This window comes from Molossus molossus, unplaced genomic scaffold, assembly GCF_014108415.1.
Source record: "Molossus molossus isolate mMolMol1 unplaced genomic scaffold, mMolMol1.p scaffold_m16_p_11, whole genome shotgun sequence".
Lineage (NCBI taxonomy): Eukaryota > Metazoa > Chordata > Mammalia > Chiroptera > Molossidae > Molossus > Molossus molossus.
Genome location: NW_023425346.1, coordinates 75,347,942 through 75,368,182, shown reverse-complemented (window position 1 = coordinate 75,368,182; position 20,241 = coordinate 75,347,942). Strand labels below are relative to the sequence as shown.

The 20,241-nt window shown below is 33.9% G+C and overlaps 1 protein-coding gene across 1 annotated transcript in view; it reads right to left on the bottom strand.

Moving 5' to 3' along the window:
* Positions 1 to 3,726: 3,726 nt before the first annotated feature.
* SP3 (Sp3 transcription factor) overlaps positions 3,727 to 20,241 on the bottom strand; it is a 59,037-nt gene continuing 42,522 nt past the window's right edge. The window contains exons 5-7 of the mRNA XM_036254724.1: positions 13,886 to 14,078; positions 8,469 to 8,665; positions 3,727 to 5,465 (exon numbers count right to left, since the gene is read on the bottom strand). Coding sequence (XP_036110617.1) covers positions 5,149 to 5,465; positions 8,469 to 8,665; positions 13,886 to 14,078 — 707 coding nt within the window. The 3' untranslated portion in view covers positions 3,727 to 5,148. The remainder of the gene's footprint in view (positions 5,466 to 8,468; positions 8,666 to 13,885; positions 14,079 to 20,241) is intronic.

The following is a 20,241-nucleotide window of genomic DNA, read 5'->3' as shown; positions in this document are numbered from 1 at the left end:
TCAAAACCAAACTTAATATTGCACGCTTGCTGTCTCCAGAGCCTCTTGTCCTATGCCCTCAATCAACTACTCTTACTAAAATACTCTCAACAACTGCTTACAAAAATCAGTAGGCAACTCATTATTGCCAAAATCAACAGCCATTTCCTGCATTTTATCCAATTTAACCTCTATACTGCACTTGGTGTCTGTCACCATCTTGATGCTTTCTATGAGTCTTCTTAATGACTTCTCTTCCTCCACCAGTTCCTTCAAGTGTGGCTGTTTTCCAGGACTCAGATTTTAGCTCAAACACGCACAGGTAGTTATTTTAACACCTTGAACTTGAATTTCAGGTGCATTCTTCTAAGATCTGTGGTCCCAAAAAGATTAGGAATCACTGGTAAAGATTAAATTCTGAACTCCTTTGCAATTTGACAGCCCCTCCTCCAAAATTTTGACACTCCATCTCTCACAAAATCCCTAGTACCTCTATTCTTCTCTTTTTAAATAATAAACCACACCAACTTTGCTAATGCCATTTCCTCTCCCTGAGTTTCCAAAACTTCTCCATGCAGAATTCTCCCAGTTTCTAGAGCACTTTGTATCAGCCACAAAATTTACCACAATACATTGATGATACACAAATCCATCTGAACAAGGGGCCAAATCAATATATCTTTGTCTCCACCACTAAATAAAGGTGATTTCACTAAAATAGCAAATCTTGTTCTCAATAATCAATCAATTTGTTTTGTGTTCATAGTCAGACAACAAAAGAACTACTACTCATCCATGGCAAAAAGTTTTAAACATACTATTTAGTGAAACAAAGTTTTTACATTGAAAACAAATTTTACTGATTTAACATTAAAATTGAAAACCAAATGACCTAATAGGTAGCATGAACATGTCAACTTATGTATTTTAAAACCAAATGTTATTAGTTAATACCCCAAATTGCAAACATTGATTACAATAAAAAATTTTTAAAGTATTTTTTATTTATTTTAGAGAGAGGAAGGGAGGAGATAGAAACATCTATGAGAGAGAACATTGACTGGCTGCCTCCTGCATGCCCCCTGCTGGGAATGTGCTCTGGAGGGGAATCAAACCAGTGTGACCTCTTGGTGCATGGGTTGAAGCTCAACCACTGAGCCACACTTCCAGGATACAATAAAATTCTTAATAAAACAAAAACTTTGGGATCATGAGCAGTCAGTATTAGGATCTGAACTACAAGAAAGATGCTAAGGGGATACTTGCTCTATTTAAATGATTCTAATCCAGGTGTGTTTATCAATCACTTGAGAAGCTATTATACAATACATATATACTCCCCATCCCGAGATGTAGAATTAGTAGGTAAAGGATGAAAGTAGGCCTGTGGACATTTTGAAATGTTCCCAGCATTTTTTGAAGAATACTGGCTAAGAACTATTTTCCATGGAATATGTTTGACATACCTTCAGTTTATATGCAAATGTTTAATATTTAAACAATTTCACTATTTGAAATATCTTAAGCATTTTTGCTATTTTACCTAGTTACTTACAGGGAACCGGACTTTTTGCCATAACTTTACTCCATTAAAGCTGTAAATGCTTCTGGTTAATTGGATTATTTTCAGGATCCTTAACTTTCAAATATACAGAAAATAACATTTTCTTAAGTGGTATTTTCTTTAAGGTGTAACGTACAGACACCTAGTCCACTAGATAAGTATGTTCTGATAAATAGGAATGACTTCTATGTAAATATATTAAATATGCTTTAACTTCTAGCTTTTACAAAAATAAAGCAATTAACAAAAATAACTATTAAAGAATACACAGGGGTGGGCAAAAGTAGGTTTACATTTGTGAGTACATGAGTTTATTATTGTATTAGTATTGGTACTATTTACCATATGAACCATTAACCTACTTTTTGCCCACCTCTATATCTATATTACACTAACACACAAGAAATTTTACAACTAGAAAAAAATGACTTCAGGGTAATTCTTCAAATATTATGCTTCCAGAGTATATTCAACATGTAATACAAAAATAGAAATATTTAAAAATCACCTGTGCTGAGGTTGAAACTAACTTTGATTTGTTGTAAAGACCCAAAGTTCAATGGTATATTTTTAGTAAGCACTCAGAAAAAAAAATTTTCAAAAACTTATTTAAGTAATTTTCAAAATTATTTACTTTCTCCATTGCATTCATGCTCTAAGAACTGATAAAATATGCTTGAAAACTCATGGATCAAAAACACTCTATAACTTCCATTTGACCCAGTGATCCTACTTCTAGGAATATACCCTAAGAAGCCTGAAACACCAATCAGAAAGAATATATGTACCCCCATGTTTGTAGCAGCACTATTTACAATGGCTAAGATCTGGAAACAGCTCAAATGTCCATCAGTAGACGAATGGATAAAAAAGCAGTGTGGTACATATACACAATGGAGTACTATGCAGCTATAAGAAAGATCTATCCTTTGAGACGACATGGAGGGACCTGGAAAGTATCATCCTAAGTGAAACAAGCTAAACAGAGAAAGACAAGTATCATATGATCTCACTTATTTGTGGAATATAATGAACATAACAGTCTGAAGAATGGGGTAGTCCCAGAGACATGGAAGTGGGGTACAGACTGACAATCCCCAGAAGAGGGGATGGTGGGGAGAGATAAACCACACACAGAACTTATATGCATGTATGCATGAACAATGGACATGGACAACAGGGTTGGGGACAGGGCAGGGAGGGGGAAATCGGTGGGAGAAAAAGGAGAAACATTTGTAACAAAAATAATTAATTTAAAAAAAATACTCTATAAACTTACTATAAAATTTCAGTATTATTTAAAAACATCTTTACTATCACTAAAGTTTTTTAGTCTCCTGACTTAATGGGTATTTTGCTTAGTGAGAAACTTCCTAACATAATCCTCTTCACACATCCTAAATAAAAATTTTAATTATCTAAAGGAGTTTGAAGACTCAAATTCTAATCCTTATAACTTCGAAGTAATTGTACATTCCATTAATTTCTGTAATTCCAAGTCTATTTCACATCACAAACTTAAGTTTCATTCAAAAAAACTTTATTTGTGTTTATATATATATCTAGAGTTCTCCTATGCATTCAAAGATATTACTGACAGTTGTCAGATTGAGCCTGGAAAACAATGGAAATCTCTACCCCCCACTATATACATGTGGAGAATTAGATTTTTAATTTAAAAATATCTAAAATACAGTCATGTTCATATTAATTTTTTCTTTCCTCCTACCCTGCCTTTATCATAATTAGACATACACAAATTCAAAACATAACCTTTTCAAATAACTCTTGCTATTTTGTTACCAAAGGTTGGCTTGTTATCTTTTACAAGAATCTTCATGTAAAATTCAAGATTTTGATAAATTAAAATATTCTGAACAGGAAGAAAAAACAAACAAGGTTTGCAAAATGGCATTGGTAAACTTAATATTACTCAATATGGACAAAAAGTTCAAAGATTTTTTTTCCAGAAGTTTTACTTAAACTTATTCTTAGTAAAATATTAGTAATCTGCTGGTACCTCTATTCTTCTAAGTAAACATACCTGTTTAAGATCATTTTGGTGTCTAAAATCAACAACAGGCAAATAGGCAAATAAAAGGCCAAGTTGAAGAAAAACCACACAAATTTTCTTTCCCCATACCACCGCAATATTTTAAATGCATAGGAATACAACAAACTCAAAAGAAAAAAAAAAATAGTGTTTTATTAACTACCACACTGTTATAATACACTTTAAACGTACAATAAGGTAGCCTTTAAATTTGAGGTGGTCTTAAGAATAACAAATGAACAGAATTCCAAATTTTTGAAATAGGTGAACTGCTGCAGTTATAGGTATACATTTAGGAAAATTGTATAGCTCTTACAAGACCAGCAATGAAACTTTATTTTGTACATTTTTAATAATTGAAAATATAAACAATAATTAAAAATAAAAAGAAAATACAGCATAATAAAAAACATACGTTTCTCAATTAAATGTACTGAATACATATAAATTTTAAGGGAAGAAGCAAAAAAAGAAAATGGTTGATATTTAAGTGCAGACTGACTATCTAGACAAAAAAAAAAAAAAAAAAAAGACTTAAAAAAATATCATAAAACTGCTAGTTTTCTATGACTAATATCCATATGGTTGGAGTATCGTCACTATGGAAGTGATTTTGTTATGTTTGCATATGTTATACTTTACTGGTAATTTACATGATGGCTTTTAAGGCCCTGGCAGACATATGGTTTTTGGAAACAAGATTGGATAAAAAAGTCACTGCTAAGACGCAATACACCTTATTTTTTGGTCCTCCAATATGCAAGAAAGGGGATATCTCACTATAACATTTTCTTACCACCCAAATGCCTCAACCTATACATTTTAAACTTTTTTAAACATTGGTTATATTGCCCAACTTCGTTATTGAAAGAATATTAACAAGACATTATTTTGGCAAATTAAATCTTAAACATGGCTTTTCAACAGGATTTAAAAGGTGACTAACCCTAGAGTTCCATGTTAAAATGTAGTTTTCAAAATCTTACAAGAGTAATGCTTAAAATATTGTACAGTTAACCTAATTAAAATAATTAGCTTCAAAATGACAAATTGATAAGCTAAGTAAAGCCTACACTATGTAACATTTGCTTGGAAACTTGATTTGTCAGTTATGCATAATAAAAATTCCAGTCATCAAGAAAATTACAAAAATTTTTTTTATCATAACATGATTTCTTTCACCCACCAACTTTTTTTTATCTTACAATAGATAAATACCAACATGTTCTCATTTTTACACTAAACCACACAGGATTGATGCATTTGGTTAGACTACCATTCGCATTGTTAAATTCAATTTTCTTTATATAACTTGGTAAAATTTCATTTCTTCTAGATTCCAAAAGTACCTACAAAACCCATGCAATTTTACCATTTTTAATATACTATGGAATATCATACAAAGTAAGGCATTTCAGTGTCATGTATAACCAAGTTACTGTCAATCCAAAAATTTTTGCACATCAATAAAAAGATATCTAAGAACTTAGGAACAATATTCTTCTCACTACTGTATAAAAATAACCACAATGAATAAGTATTTGTGTAATATTTACTCCATTGTCTCGTTTCCAGAAACTGTGACAAGCTGTAAAGGTATTTCAGTGTTGGTAAGGATATCTTGATTGCTGGTGGTGGAAGTATTAACAGTTCCTATCCCTGAAACAGAACCTTGTTGAATATTTGCCAGGATAAGTGTTGTTCCTCCTGCAGTAATCAAAGTATCATCTCGTGCAGCTTCCACAGATGCCAGCACTGTACTGCTAGAGTGAATACCTTTTTTATTCTGATGTGTTTTAATATGTTTGGCAAGGTGATCACTTCTCATAAAGCGTTTTGAACATTCTGGACAAACAAATTTCTTCTCACCTGTTAGAAATAAAATTAAATTACTTAGTTTTCAAAACTCAACAATAGACTGATAATTCCCTGAGAAAGAAATTAAGCCAACACTGAGAAGGACAGGAAACAGGGTTCAACTAAAATTGTATTAGTTTCATGAGCTGCCTCTACAAATTTCTCTCATAGAATATTTCTCCTCAAAATAAATGCCATCTTTACTTTTTAATGAAAAGTATCTTCAAACTTACTACCATTCAGATAATATTTTAATACCTCAACTATACTAATAGTTTGCTCTGAAACATATTAGAAGATATAAGCTAAAAATAACCATCTATAACATACAGGAAGGTCCTCGAATAAAACTGTTTTTGTTCAAACATTGTTTTTTTATAACAACGAGAAGAAAAATAACTGACTTCTAGCAGAGCCACTCTCTGTGTGGAGTTTGAAAATTCTTCCCACATCTGTATGGATTTTCTCCAGGTACTCTGGTTTCCTCCCACATCCCAAAAATGTGCACATGAGGTGAACTGGCATGTCTGCATTGTCCCAGTCTGAGTGAGTGGGGGGTGGATGATGCAAGGGGGTCTTGCCCAGGGCTGGTTCCCACCTTGCACCCAGAGCTGTTGAGAGAGGCTCTAGCCACCCGCAACCCTAAACCTGGGATAAAATATTTCAATACAAATATTTCAATAAGATCTTTGTTTTTATTCATCATAGATAGATAGATAGATAGATAGATCTCAATATATATATATATATATCTCATATGTTTTTCTATGTTTAATATTAGAAGTGTTTTGGGTCTTTATTTAGAAATGCAGTAATGTTTTCGTGACTAGAAATATGCCATCAGAATTCTTTTTTATATCAATTAGCCTATGGTAAAATTGTTCTTGTTATACATCATTTCACTTACACGGTTTTCAAGAACCTACTGACAACACTGAGGAGTCACTGTATTCCTTTAAAGAAAAGTATAGTTTTAAAAGCTATATTTAAGGTATTAACATGTTGTATCCATATTAAACCCCCAACTATTATATCTGAATTCAAGTAACTACACAGAGGACTTCTAGGTTAAAGCAAAGATGCAAGCTTGAGGTCCACTAAGACTGAGTAATCCCAAGAGATGGCTAGCTGACTTGATGTCAGCTGAAGTAATTCAGAGCAAGCCTAATATATCATAATGTTAAAGTTAGTAAGACCTTAATACCTAAATATATCTTCCAACATGAATAAAATATTTCAATACAAAAGACAGACCAAATTCTATTATACTAAAGACCTACTATGTGAGAGGATTAAAAGGCAAAAGGCCAGCCTAAAAGGAATCCAGAGAGAAATCCATCAATCAATCTAGTATTTTCTTAATTTACTTTCTTCAACATGCCTTATCTATCTCCTGTTCCAGCATCTCTACTCTAGGTAGGTCCTCATCAGACCTCATGTCTGAATTATACTGCAATGATGACACCCTTGTCTTTCCCTCTCTAATCCAACAAATCAATGCCAGACAAACCTTCCTTAAATACCAAATTTTAACACTGTACAAAACTTCACCACTGTAATAAGTGGTATGGGAATGCAAGACTAACTTGCAGTTAACTAGGATTATGGTGTAATCCCACATAACAGAAATGTTTTATATAAAATCTCATCTTCACTCATGTCAAATGGTCTCTCACCTCTTATATCCACATACTGTTCTGAAAGATATTTCCAAAGTTTCTCTTGGAACACTAGTCCTGAGAGATGTTCCATGGCAAATGGCACAATGATCAAAGACAGTTGGGAAATGCTACACATACAACCACCCTCCCACACAGAGATACATGGTACTCGTTAACATTCAATTAAAGGTTCTAACAGGTGCTGCCTTGAAGGTACGTGTAGTAATCCTCTTTAACCCAGTGTTTTCCACTCATGATCATAGACGTTTTCCCCCTTTTACACTGCTTTTTCTATTCTGATCAAATTTCACTAAGGAAGGGTCTGTTATAGGGTCATCTTAAGTTCTACCATCCCAGCCGACTGCCCAACAATGCCTTACTATCCCAAGCAATAATGATTTCTGCCTCTGAGCATACTTAATTTACTTTCCTGTATTGTTTGTTATAGTTACAAACAGCTCATCTGTCTACCTACCTACCTGATGAGAGAGGCAGAAACTAAAACAAGTAGAGCACCTAATATGTATACTACTAAACACTTCACAGGTTATTTTATATAATATTTAAAGCAATACAAGAGGTATAAAAACAAAGTCAGGGACAGCTTATTTGCTTGATCTAACAGAGTTCATGGATTTGAATCCAGCTCTAGGAGACTTCAGAATCCATAGTGTCCTCCATTCCCCCATGCTTCTTCCTTCTAAGCTCTCTAGGGACTATAAATATATTATGTATTTTTCAATTCTTAAGTGTTGAGCACAGATTGATGAACACCTTGATCATTACATGGTAGCAGGAAAAAACTATCTCTAAGTTATAGTAAATTAGGATTCATTTTGTGTCATTCCTAGGTCCATTCCATGTAACAACTACACACTATACAAAAACAATTAAATGAAAGAATCTTGACATCAACAGTGCCTTGGTTATTCCTCAATGAAATGTCTTTTGCTTACCTCAGACATTAAAACAAGAAAAAAGAAATTATTCTTTATTAAAGTGTTGACGAGGATGAGAGAATAAGACAGATCAAGAGTAAAAGCAAACAACTAATTTAAAACATTTAACAGAAACAATAATTGCATAAATGTCGCTTAAGATATTCAATAATTTCAAAACAACAAAAACTTAGAAAAAAAAAAGCTAACCAAAGTCTGTATAAAATAAAATGTTATGTCACACTGTTTTTTTTAGAATTAGTGTTTTTAAATTGGTTTTAATGAAGATAAAATTTGATGTGATTGGTCACATTTTTAAAATTCAGCTCAGTAAGGTATGCTTAAAAAAAAAAACTTTCAAGGTAGCAGGTGGCCCTATAATTCATTTTTGTCTGTTAAAAGTAAATATTAGTAACCTGTATGTGTTCTTCTGTGCCTCTGTAATTCATCACTTCGAGTAAATCTTTTACCACAGAACATCCAGTTACAAACAAAAGGGCGCTCCCCAGAATGCCAACGCAGATGAGCTCTCAGATGTGAGGTCTTCCCATAGACTTTACCACATCCTGGTATGTGACAAATGTGTTGCTTCTTTTTCCCAAGATTGGTACCTCTAAAAAACACACACAGAATAATATATACTTATGTGAAAATATTCAAATGGACATTACCACTTATATCATATATCCCCATGTTGAATTTCAAATAGAAGACATAATCACTGTGAGATCAATCAGAAACTAAGACCAATTAAAATCAATTTAAATAAAAACTTTTTATGTCTCAAACATGTAAGTTTTACATATTAATTTTACTTAAAAGTTAACACAATTGCTGTCCAAGTGTAAATATGTTCAAGTATTATATAATTAAAAGGACTTTTTACATATAGAAAAATGTGTCATAAAGCTATTTATTATTCTATCAGAACCATTCACAAATTCAATGCAGAGGCCCAATCCCAATTTAATTGTATGGGAAACTAAGTCATCTACTCAAAGTCATGCTGTCAGCTCATTTAAAAAGGAAATAAACCAAGCATGAGTGAATAACTAATCACAGGTACAATTAAAAAGTAGATAGGCACCTTAAGCAGACTTTAATTAACATGATTCAAGCATATTTATTCATGTATTTGTATGGCCACACCCTCAATATACACTGGAGAAAGTAAAAAAAAAAATCTGAACAAAGCTTTCTCTTAGCTCCCTTAGCACTACGTGAAATAAGCATAAATAAAAATTATCTTTACGGTTAAATTCCCTTCGTATTAACCATGCAAAGATACCCAAAATTATACATCAGTGATATAATAAAATATAGTTTCTCCACATCGCAAAATTTGACATTTGCTAAATTTCAGTATTAATACCAAGAACAGGGTTTGGTAGATATATGCTTATATGGGTGAACAGAGGTATCTTAGCCTAAGCAAGAAGAAAAATGTTTCAATTCCAGAACTGATATTCAAATAATATTAAACACTACTGAAAACATTACTACTACTCAAGCTTTAAAAAACATCAGGCTATTTACTGAATAAAAATGAGTTTATAAAAAACATAACATTTTAGACTCATAAATTTTGCAATGTTTCTCTGAGATTAACAAAGGTACAGTTAAGAACCATCCCCAAACTTCCCCTCCTCCCCCATTCTCAGACTAAGCTATATAGCCTGTAAAACTTCCATAAGCCTGAGAATCCTCCTGTATATAATATACCTATTTTTCAAATTTTACTGGAAAATGCGTATTTCCCCACATTTATATTTTAATGTACTCACACTCAGTAGCATGTGAAATTGCCATAGGACAAACAGTGCTAAACGGTGCAGTGCTGGCTGTTAGATGCCATAGGTGTTCTGAACAGGGAGACATCAATGTGGGCTCCAGTAGTTAGAGAAGGCTTCGTGGAGGAGGTGGGTAGGATTTAGATAGAAAGGAGGGAAGGCATTCCAGGCAGAGGAATAGCATAAGTAAAGACAAGGAGGAGTCATGCTGTTGTCTCAAGGGCAAGGATGTCATAATCTAACACAATTCTAGTTTCTGCTCCAGTCCACCCCCAATTTCTACAACTCTCTTCAGAGCTGAGTTGAGTGAAACAGGTTTTTCTGGCTCACCTGTAATGCCAAAATCTTAACCAAAGCAATATGGTTTCCATTTAATTTAGCTTTTAAAATTTAGTTTATTCTTAAATAGTCCTAAGAAAAAGAGCAATACTTGTGGCTACTGGTGCACAAACCAATTTTACATATTGTGTTCACCATAGCAATTTCACAGAGAACCTAATTCAGTTCACTGTTGTACTCATAATTTCTTGCCTCTCTTCTAAGCCTACCACTCAGGTGAGTCAATGTGCTTTTATAAACTCAAAAGTGCTATTTTATTAAACTTAGCAAATTTTAACTTGAGAACACTAACAAAGCAAAAGATTATAACATATTACACAAAACAAATCTGGGTTCTCAAAGAACCAAGAAGCCAGGCAAAGATAAAAATATTCCTCATTATTAAAGGTATTATAGGTATTCCTCATTATAAGGAAATAAGAAGTATTCACTGTTTGGAAGTGGGGCAGGCATCTAAGAAAGAAAATAAAAATAGAGATGGATGCACACAAATATATAATTTAAGGGAAAAGCTCAAAACTCAGGTCCAAGTTTCCATTTAGAAAGGAAATTTTATTCCAGATAAGATCGAAATATGCTAGATATGGATTTATGGCATGTGATATAAAGAAAGGAAAAGAACTGAAGCAAATTTCTCAACAAATTTCAGGTAACAAGATTTAGCCTTAAGCTTTCTTCATAAGCATTCCTCTACCATACTTATCACATAACCTGAAAAGCGAACAACTTCAAGTTTCTACTATTCTTCAGTGCCTAAGCGTGCTCCAAATAATTTAATAATGCCAAAGACAGAGTGACAGACTAAATAAACTAAAGGTAGAGGGATTAAGAAAAGCTAAATAAATCAAGTCTTTTCTTTTGCTTGGGATGGGAGAAACAGGACACAAACTGAAATGCTGACAAAGAAAAGAGAATTTGCAAAATAACTTATTTTAAAAATATGGACTGATGTGTAATTTACACAAAACCTACATAACAATAATGTCTTTAGAATGTATTTCACTTCATTAAAATTATTTGTTTCTAGAGTAAAGAATTTCTGAAGGTTGGACCTGCTTAACAAATATTGGCCAAATGAATACTATTTTTTATATTTAATATTTTAGGCCTTGCTCAAAAGGGTAAACAAATAAAATTTAGTTCTTTAAATTAATGTCAACTTACACATTTTTTAAAAAGAATATGACTGAGAAAAAAAGGCTAATATTTTAAATTTTTTAAAAGTATCACATATCTCACTTTTGCAGAACGCTTTGGAATATTTTGGATTTACTATATATGTTATGCTTTTATTAATTAGATGCAGCAGTGGTCAACGATACAATTGTGCCTACCATATATATATGTATGTGTGTGTGTGTGTGTGTGTGTATATATATATACTGAATTTTCTTCAAATGAGCTCTAAGAAACAATACAATGCTTGTCTTAAGAATGTCAATTTTGATTCCTTCGAATAAGTTATTTTAAAATGAATTAACAAAACTTCTAGAATTTAAGTACTTTTATAATCCTCATGATTGAAAATATTTTAAAAAGTGTGGTAATAAGATAGCTCATAAAGACTGATCAACTAAAATTTTGGGCTTAAACAAGTTTGCAACCTTTAAGTAATGGAACTCATTCGTTACCTGCATAACAATGCATTTTGCAAACCACTGACATAAAGCTGAAAAGCAATGTAAAACCAGAAAAAAAATACCTGTGTATGACAGACTTAAACACAAATTAACAGATTCACAAAAGACATAAACAATTCACAAAATAAATTTTTAAATGGTAAAAAAACATACAAAAAATGTTCTATCTCACAAATAACAAATATATTAAATAAAACAATATTGAGGTATTACTATTCATCTGTCAGACTTTAAAAAGTTTGAAAAAAATGATAAAATCCATTATTGGCAAGGGTGTGGAAAAGCAGATATTCTCTCATATACCACTGGTGGAAGTAATCAATTGATACTTCTAGCAGCCAATCCCTTTGATCCAAGAATTCCACTTCTGCCAACTTACACTGATGAAATAATCAGACAAACGTGCAAAGATGTGTGAGAATTAGAATGACAATAAACTCCCCAAAAAAGATGTTCTATTTTTATGCATTCATACCATAAACTACTATACAGCCATAAAAAAATTGATGCAAACTATGTAGACTTGGAAATATGGTCACAATTTTCAAAATAAGAACAGACATGTAAAGCAGTGAGAATAAAATGATTGTACTTTAAAATATATGTAAAGTCTGGAAGGACATATATAAAAATGTCGCAGTGGTTATCTTGAAGTGAGGTAGGACTTTGGTATTTTTAATTCTTCTATACTTCTGAATTTTTATGTGTATGCATTAGTTTAATATACATATATTTTAAAGATTTTCATTTTAAAGAATAAGTAAAACAGGCCAGACCTTGATCCTCAATTAGATCTGACTTTCATAAAAAATTGTCTTGAAAGTTCCTCTAAAAATGAGTCAATTTCAGAAGTTACTGCCCAATTAGAATTCCATTTAGTTATTTAAATTGACCAAACTATTTCAAAAATATAAAATTTCAAACAACCGAATTATTACCAGTAAACACAAATATCTAAGCATCAGATGCAGCAACAAATCCACTTAGGAGGCAGTACAATACAGTGGTAAATTTCTGGAGTATCTGGGACCAGATATCTGTTGTCTGTGCTCATACAAGTCACTCACCTCTCTATGCCTCACTTATAAGATTATTTAGGAACACAGTAAACTCTCAATGTTATTAAGTTATTATCATTACTATAATTTTAACTGGCTGACAAATGTTGATCTTTCAAATCAAAGGTAGATAAAGTCTCTGTTATATTAAACTCATTAACTGTATCAATAGCAGTTTTGTCTATTTCTGAGAGAAGTACATTAAGGCCTTTCACAATGACTGGGGATTTGGTTGGTATGTCTTTATAGTTCTCAGTTTTTGCTCTATATATTTCAAAGATGTAGGGGAAAGATACCATTAACTGCTAAATCTTCTTGGTGAAAACTTCGTATTATTTAGAAATATACCCCTATCTATCCATTTGATTTTCTTTTTGTTAACATTTGCCTAATCAAAATAAAGTTGGATTTGATGTCTTTAAATATGATGAGTCTCCACCCCTTAATTACTAAGCTTAATCCATCCACATTTAATATAATTACTGATCTGTGTTGAATTTATTCCTGTCATGTTATTCTGTCTTGTTTACTTTTTAAAATACTAAACAGAAATATTACAGTTTTAATTTTTTAAAAATTCCATCATTAAGGCTTATTATTCATTTCTGTTGAAAATGAAAATGCTTATAGTTATTAACTATTTCTGAACTTCTTATGCTATACAATTTCTATTCTCAAGCTAAGAATCAACTTTCTATCTGTATTTAGGCAAATCCCACTGCCGATTTGCAAACAGGCTGATACCTGATATGGGCCTGTTACACTGCTTACAAAAAAATACAGTCAACCAAGTAATTTTAGTTTTAAAAACAGTGTTTGAACGGAAAGTTTTAATTTCACATATTTTGTTCTCTTAACTTTTTCTGCCACACTCATACATATATACACACAAAATGATCATGTAATAAATAATATCCTACAATTAAGTGACACGGCATGCAGTATTTCAAAAATTAGGGTGATGATATAAGCAGTCTTTTAAAAAATATGTTTCATATGTGCATACCTCCCACCACCTTCTTTACAGTTGGGACAGGTGCAAGCTACCCTCCGAAGTCTTTTTCCTTCTTGATGTTGTTGGTCCCCTTCTTCATCTACCACCTGTACTCTTAAGTGTGTAAGATCATTGGTATTCAATGTAGAATCACCACTGAGCTGCCACTCTTCAGGATCAGGTTCTTCTTCCTTGATCCTAATATCTAAAGAAAAAAACAAAACAGATGAGAAGCAGCCCACTGGCCCAAGAGATAGCATGAGATCTGAGCCACACTAAGGTAAAGTGAATACTATGTGAAAGTTAAAAATCATCTGTTTACGGAGCAAAATTATCACTCCTTGTTGTGGCTTAGTCTTTCAAAACAATCTCTTTTATTCTAAATATCAAAGATTAATCCAAAAGAGGAATAAAGCCAGAATGAGCTTGCTGTTTTAAAAGATTCATTAAGAAAAACAAGTGCTTTTTTGAGCAAGGTCAGTTATAAACAATCTGAAACTTCAATTATAATTGTTTGATTAGGGAAAAAAATCCAATTGTTAATTCAGATTGGAACAAACTCTAAACCTTAAACCTCTTTTTCACAACCTGTATTAATTATGCCTTAGTCTGTAGGTACTATGTGAATGCAAAAAAAAAAAGGTAACATTCACTTGAAACTCACATACTTGAGCTTTAAAGTAAATCATTATTAAAATATTAGAATGGCCACAATATCACTGTGGAAAGAGGCATAGAAGTATGAGAGGCAGTTTCTATTTTCAAGGACTTTTATTATAAACCAGACTGGGAAATAAAATGAGCAACAGTGAGGAAGAATGAATATAGCAGGAAGTTATGTCATTTTCTCAGCAGAGCTAAACACCTTTATTTATATTGATAATGGATACAACATAATTTTCTACTAGAAACTAAGAGATTTTCTTTAATCTTAGAAAACTGAATCTTTTTTAAAGAAACAACACATACTTAAACACTGACTATAACCATTTGCAGTAGAACAAATTGCTACAAATTTTTATTTTGATTTATGCAAGCTAAAAAAAATTTTTATTTTATTTTAGAGAGAAAGGGAGGGAGAGGAAGAGATGAAAACATTGATGAGAGAGAACATCAATTGGCTGCCTCTCCAATGCCCCCCAACTGGGGATCCGGCCCACAACCTGGGCTTGTGCCCTGACCAGGAATCAAACCAGCAACCTCTTGGTACTTGGGTCAACGCTCAACCACTGATCCACACCGGCCAGGCGCAAACTAAAAATCTTAATGAAAATTTATTATTTCAGATCTATGTTAGTCACTAATAACTGGGCAAAAATAGCCTAAAAATACCAAATATACCTAAAAACACTTAAATTTATACCAATGAAAACTAAAGTGTATTACCAACAATCAAGAAAAATGGCTCAAACTGTTTATAACTAGTTTATTTTATCAGAATAATCACAACCAAGAATCAGAGGGAAATATGGGAAAAGAGGGGACTATGGCCTGGGCAACAAAGCAGAGAGACTATCCATAGTGGTGATCACTGACATAGGAAACAATGGAGAAGGTTTAGGTAGAGGTGAAGAAGAACAGTTAACGAGCTCAAGGTTGAAGGTCATGGAGTCTAAACTGTCTATGACACATACTAGAAAAGAAGCTAGACCTACAGGCCTGACACCCAGAATGAGGTGTGTGCTAGAGATATAGAACTTATCAAATATATACATAGTAATGGAGTTCATCCAAGGAAGTGGGTTAAATGCTTATGAGAAAGATTCATTACAGAGAATGGAAACACTGAAGTCCTTAATAAGTCAGAAGAGAATGATAATCCAGAGCACTTAAAGGTTTAAGTTGATGGAACAAAACCACCTCTTCCTCTATTACATGAAGGAAGAAAATATACTGGCACATTCATTCATCCAATAAATAATTAGCTACCACAAACTATGTTAGACCGCAGATGCAGAGAGAATGTGAAGGCTGGAAATTAAGGGGAAATCGGTTTCTATTTCCTCAGTGAAATGATGACTAAGAGTTAGATACATGTAAGCCCTCGCTGGGAGGCTCAGTTGGCTGGAGCCAGTTCCTTACATCAAAAGGTGGCAGGTTCTATTCCCCATCAGGGCACATATTTAGGTTGCAGGTTTGATTCCCAGCAATCAATTGATGTGTCTCTCGCACATTGTTGTTTCTCTCCGCCCCCCTCCCTCCATATGTAAAGGTCAATGGAAAAAATACCCTCAGGTGAGGATTAACAACAACAAAATGCCTTCATAGCAACATCCAGACTAATGTTTGACCAAAAAACTCGACACCATACTCTAGTCAGGTTCACACAGAAAATTAACCATCACAATTGGTAACATGTCAATTCTCTTTAAACTGATCTATAGGTTCACTGTAATCCCAATTTAAAATCCAAGGAGGCTTGCCCAGCCGGTGTGACTGAGTGGTTGAGCGTTGACCAAGAGGTCACCAGTTCGATTCCTGGTCAGGGCACATGCCCAGGTTGCGGGCCAGGTCCACAGTGGGGGGCATGTAGGAGGCAGTCAATAGATGTTCCCTCTCACCACTATTTCTCTCTCTCTCTCTCTTCCTCTCTCTCTAAAAAGCAATAAAGAAAAAAATTAATAAAATCAAACCCAAGGAGGCTTTTTAAAAAAAAAATTGACAGCCTGACTTCAAACTTTACATGGGCCCTGGCCAGTTTGGCTCAGTGGTTAGAGTGTTGGCCTGCAGTCTGGAAAGACCTGGGTTCAGTTCCCGGTAGGGGCACATGCCCCGATTGCAGTTTGTCCCCGGCCCTGGTTGGCCGTCGTGCGGGTGGCGGCCACTTGGTGTGTCCCTTTCACATTGATGTTTCTCTCTCTCTCTCTCTCTCTCTCTCTCTCTCTCCCTCCCTCCCTCCCTCCCTCCCACTCTATCTGAACAAAATATCGAAAAATGTCCTCGGGTGAGGATGATAAAAAAAAAAAACTTTACATGGAAGCTATGGTGATCAAGACAGTATGGTATTAGTGAAAGGATAGACACATAGATCAATGGAACAGAATGTAGTCTAGAAATCTATTCACACACCTTAGTCAACTGATGTTCAAAAAACGGTGCAAAAGCAATTCAGTGGAGAAAGGATAGTCTTTTCAACAAATGGTGCTGGAATAACTAGATATCCACGGGTAAAAATCTAAATTTGTCCCATGTTTTGCAACATACTTCTTAAAATAGCACAAAAGGAATCATAGATCTAATATAAAGCCTAACCCCAATACAGTCAATTAAAAAGTTTGTGTGTGTGTGTGTGTGTGTGTAAAACCTAAAACTATTATACTTTTAAAAGAAAACAGGAAGAAATCTTGTGACCTTGGGTTAGGAAAATAATTCTTAGGTATTACAGAAGCATAATCCATAAAAGAACAAATTGATACATTGGAAGTGATAAAAATTAAGAACTTTTGCTCTTTGAATAACACTTAAGTGAATGAAAAGACAAGCCCCAAACTGGGAGAAAATATGTACAAAGATATAGCTGAATAAGGGCTGTGTCCAGTATATATAAAGAACTCTCAAAACTCAGTGAAAGAAAACCCATAAAAAATGGGCAAAAGCTTTCAACAGGCATGTCATCAAAGACTCACCAAAGATGTCGATGACAAATACGAACATGGAAACATTAGTCAATAGGCAAATGCAAACTAAAACTATAATAAGATATCACTACACACCTATAAGAATGACTAAAATTTAAAAGACTGACCATACCAAGCGTTGGAAAGAATGTCGAGGAACTGGTGGTGGGACCATAAAATGGTACAATCATCTTCGAAAAATGGTACAATCATCTTCGAAAAATGTTAAACAGTTACCCATGCTGCGACCCAACCATTCCACTCCTAGTTATCTACCCAAGAGAAACGAAGGCATATAAATAATACATTTAATTGTATATGAATGTTTATAGCAGCCAACTGGTAATAGCCAAAACTTGGAATGTCTATCAACAGATTAACCGATAACAAATTGTGGTACAGAGTAAGTCCTCATTTAACATCATCAGTAGGTTCTGTGACTTTAAGCAAAACAATATAGCAAAACCAGTTGTAACAGGCTAACTGATATAAACAAGAGTTAAGTTTCTATGGCATCTTATTATTAAGGAAATGACACGTTGAACATTAAACGAAAGAACATTATTCCAGGACCTGCTGTATATCCACACAATAGAATACTACTCAGAATAAAAAGGAATGAACTATATTGATACATGCTACAAGAATAAAGCTCAAAATAACTATGCCAAGTGAAAGAAGCCAGATAAATATATATGGGCACGATTCCATTTATATAAAATTCAGGAAATGCAAATTAATGTGTAAGTAAGTACTTGCACAAATACTGCCAATATTAGCTTTTAAAAATTAAATAAAAGATACAGCATATAGGTACCACATATCCAGATTTAATTTTAAGCTCACAAAATGAAGAGATTTTATCAAGTATTTTTAAAGCTGCTCGTGTCTTACATTATTTGTGATAAGACAGCAGGAAAAAGTACAAAATACTAATATCAAGAATAAATATGCCCTGGCCAGTTTGGCTCAGCAGTTAGAGTCGGCCTGCGGACCAATGAGTCTCGGGTTCGATTCCGATCAAGAGCACATACCTCAGTTGCAGTTCATCCCAGGCCCTGGTCGGGTCGTGAGGGAGGCAACCAGTCAATGTGGCTCTATCACATTGATGTTTCTCTCTGTCTCTCTCTCCCTTCCTCCCACTCTATCTGATGATAAATAGAAAAGTATCCTCAGGTGAGGAATTTAAAAAAAAAGAATAAAAAAGTCTAGAGAACAGAAGAAAGATTTAAAGATAACATAGAGAACCAAAAAAAAAAAGACAAACTGATGAGAGAGGGCAACCTTACTGAGGGGATGAAGATACTATATAGGACATTCCTATTCTTATTGCTAATTATCTTACTGGAACCACAAAATATGTTTAAATAATGTGTCATGAACATATATACTTATAGTTTTCTTTCTTATTGAATCTGAATACAACATAGGCACATAAAATTTAACATGTCCAAATTGAACACATCGTCTATAACCACCAAAACATCTCCTTGCATTCCCCATAGTGTGACAGCATTATATGTCACCTAATAGTTCCTATTATGAAGTTCAGGTGAGTCCTATCAGTCCATTCCCAGCCTCTCCTCTCTCTTTTGCCAATCCATCTTTTAACAGCCCCCAAAATAATAATTCAGCCCTGGCCAGTTTAGCTCAGCAGTTAGAGTGTCGACTGGTGGACTAAAGAGTTGTAGGTTCGATTCCAGTCAAGGGCACATACCTCGGTTGCGGTTTGGTCCCCAGCCCTGATCCATCTCGTGCGGGAGGCAACCAACAAATATGTCTTTCACATCAATGTTTCTTTCTCTATCTCTCCCACCCACTCACCCCTACCCTCCTCTATCTGAAGATAAATAGAAAAATATCCTTGGGTGAGGGTTTAAAAAAAATAAAAATAAAAATTCAATGGCATCACTCTCCTGATTCAATACTTGCACTAATTTCCTGATTTCTACAGTGTAAAATCCAAACTAACTCATTATAACTTGGTATTCAAGAATGTTCTCAATCTGGCCCCAATCTGCTCTTCCAACCTGAGTATTAAAACACTGAAATTCTCATCCTTTTCAGAACACATTTCCTTTCTCTCTCTCTCTCTTTTTTAAAATATTTTTTCTTTATTGATTCTAGAGAGAGAGGAAGGGAAAGGGAGAGAGATAGAAACACCGATGAGTGAGAACATTTGACTGGCTGCCTCCTGCATGCCCCCCACTGTAGACTGGGCCCACAACCTGGGCATGTGCTCTGACTAGGAATCGAACCGGTGACCTCCTGGTGCATGGGTCAACGCTCAACCAGTAAGCCACACCGGCCGGGCACACATATCGTTTTTCAGTGTCATGCCCCTGTATGTGCCTTTTGCCTGGACTGTTTTCTAGATCTTTCCTTTTTCATCTAACTAATCTCTACTTATCCTTTAAGACTAGTTCAAATGTTATCTCCTTTATATGTGCTTCTGGTAGATTATATTTTATTGGCTCATATATCCCTTTAGATAATGAATGTTTTATTCAAAAGTGCTCAGAAAATACAATCTAAATGAACAAACCTTCCCAAAGGCTGGGGCCAGACTTTTCTATGCTATATGCGAATAATACATTAAGAGAAAATTTTTATAATTAAGAGTCAATTCATACGCACAGGACCACAAAGTGCTCACTAAAGACAAGTGTTACACCCAATTTTTAAAATTATTCCACTTGTTCATATACATCTGGGATATTTTAGAACCTTAATCATTAAATTCATCTAGTA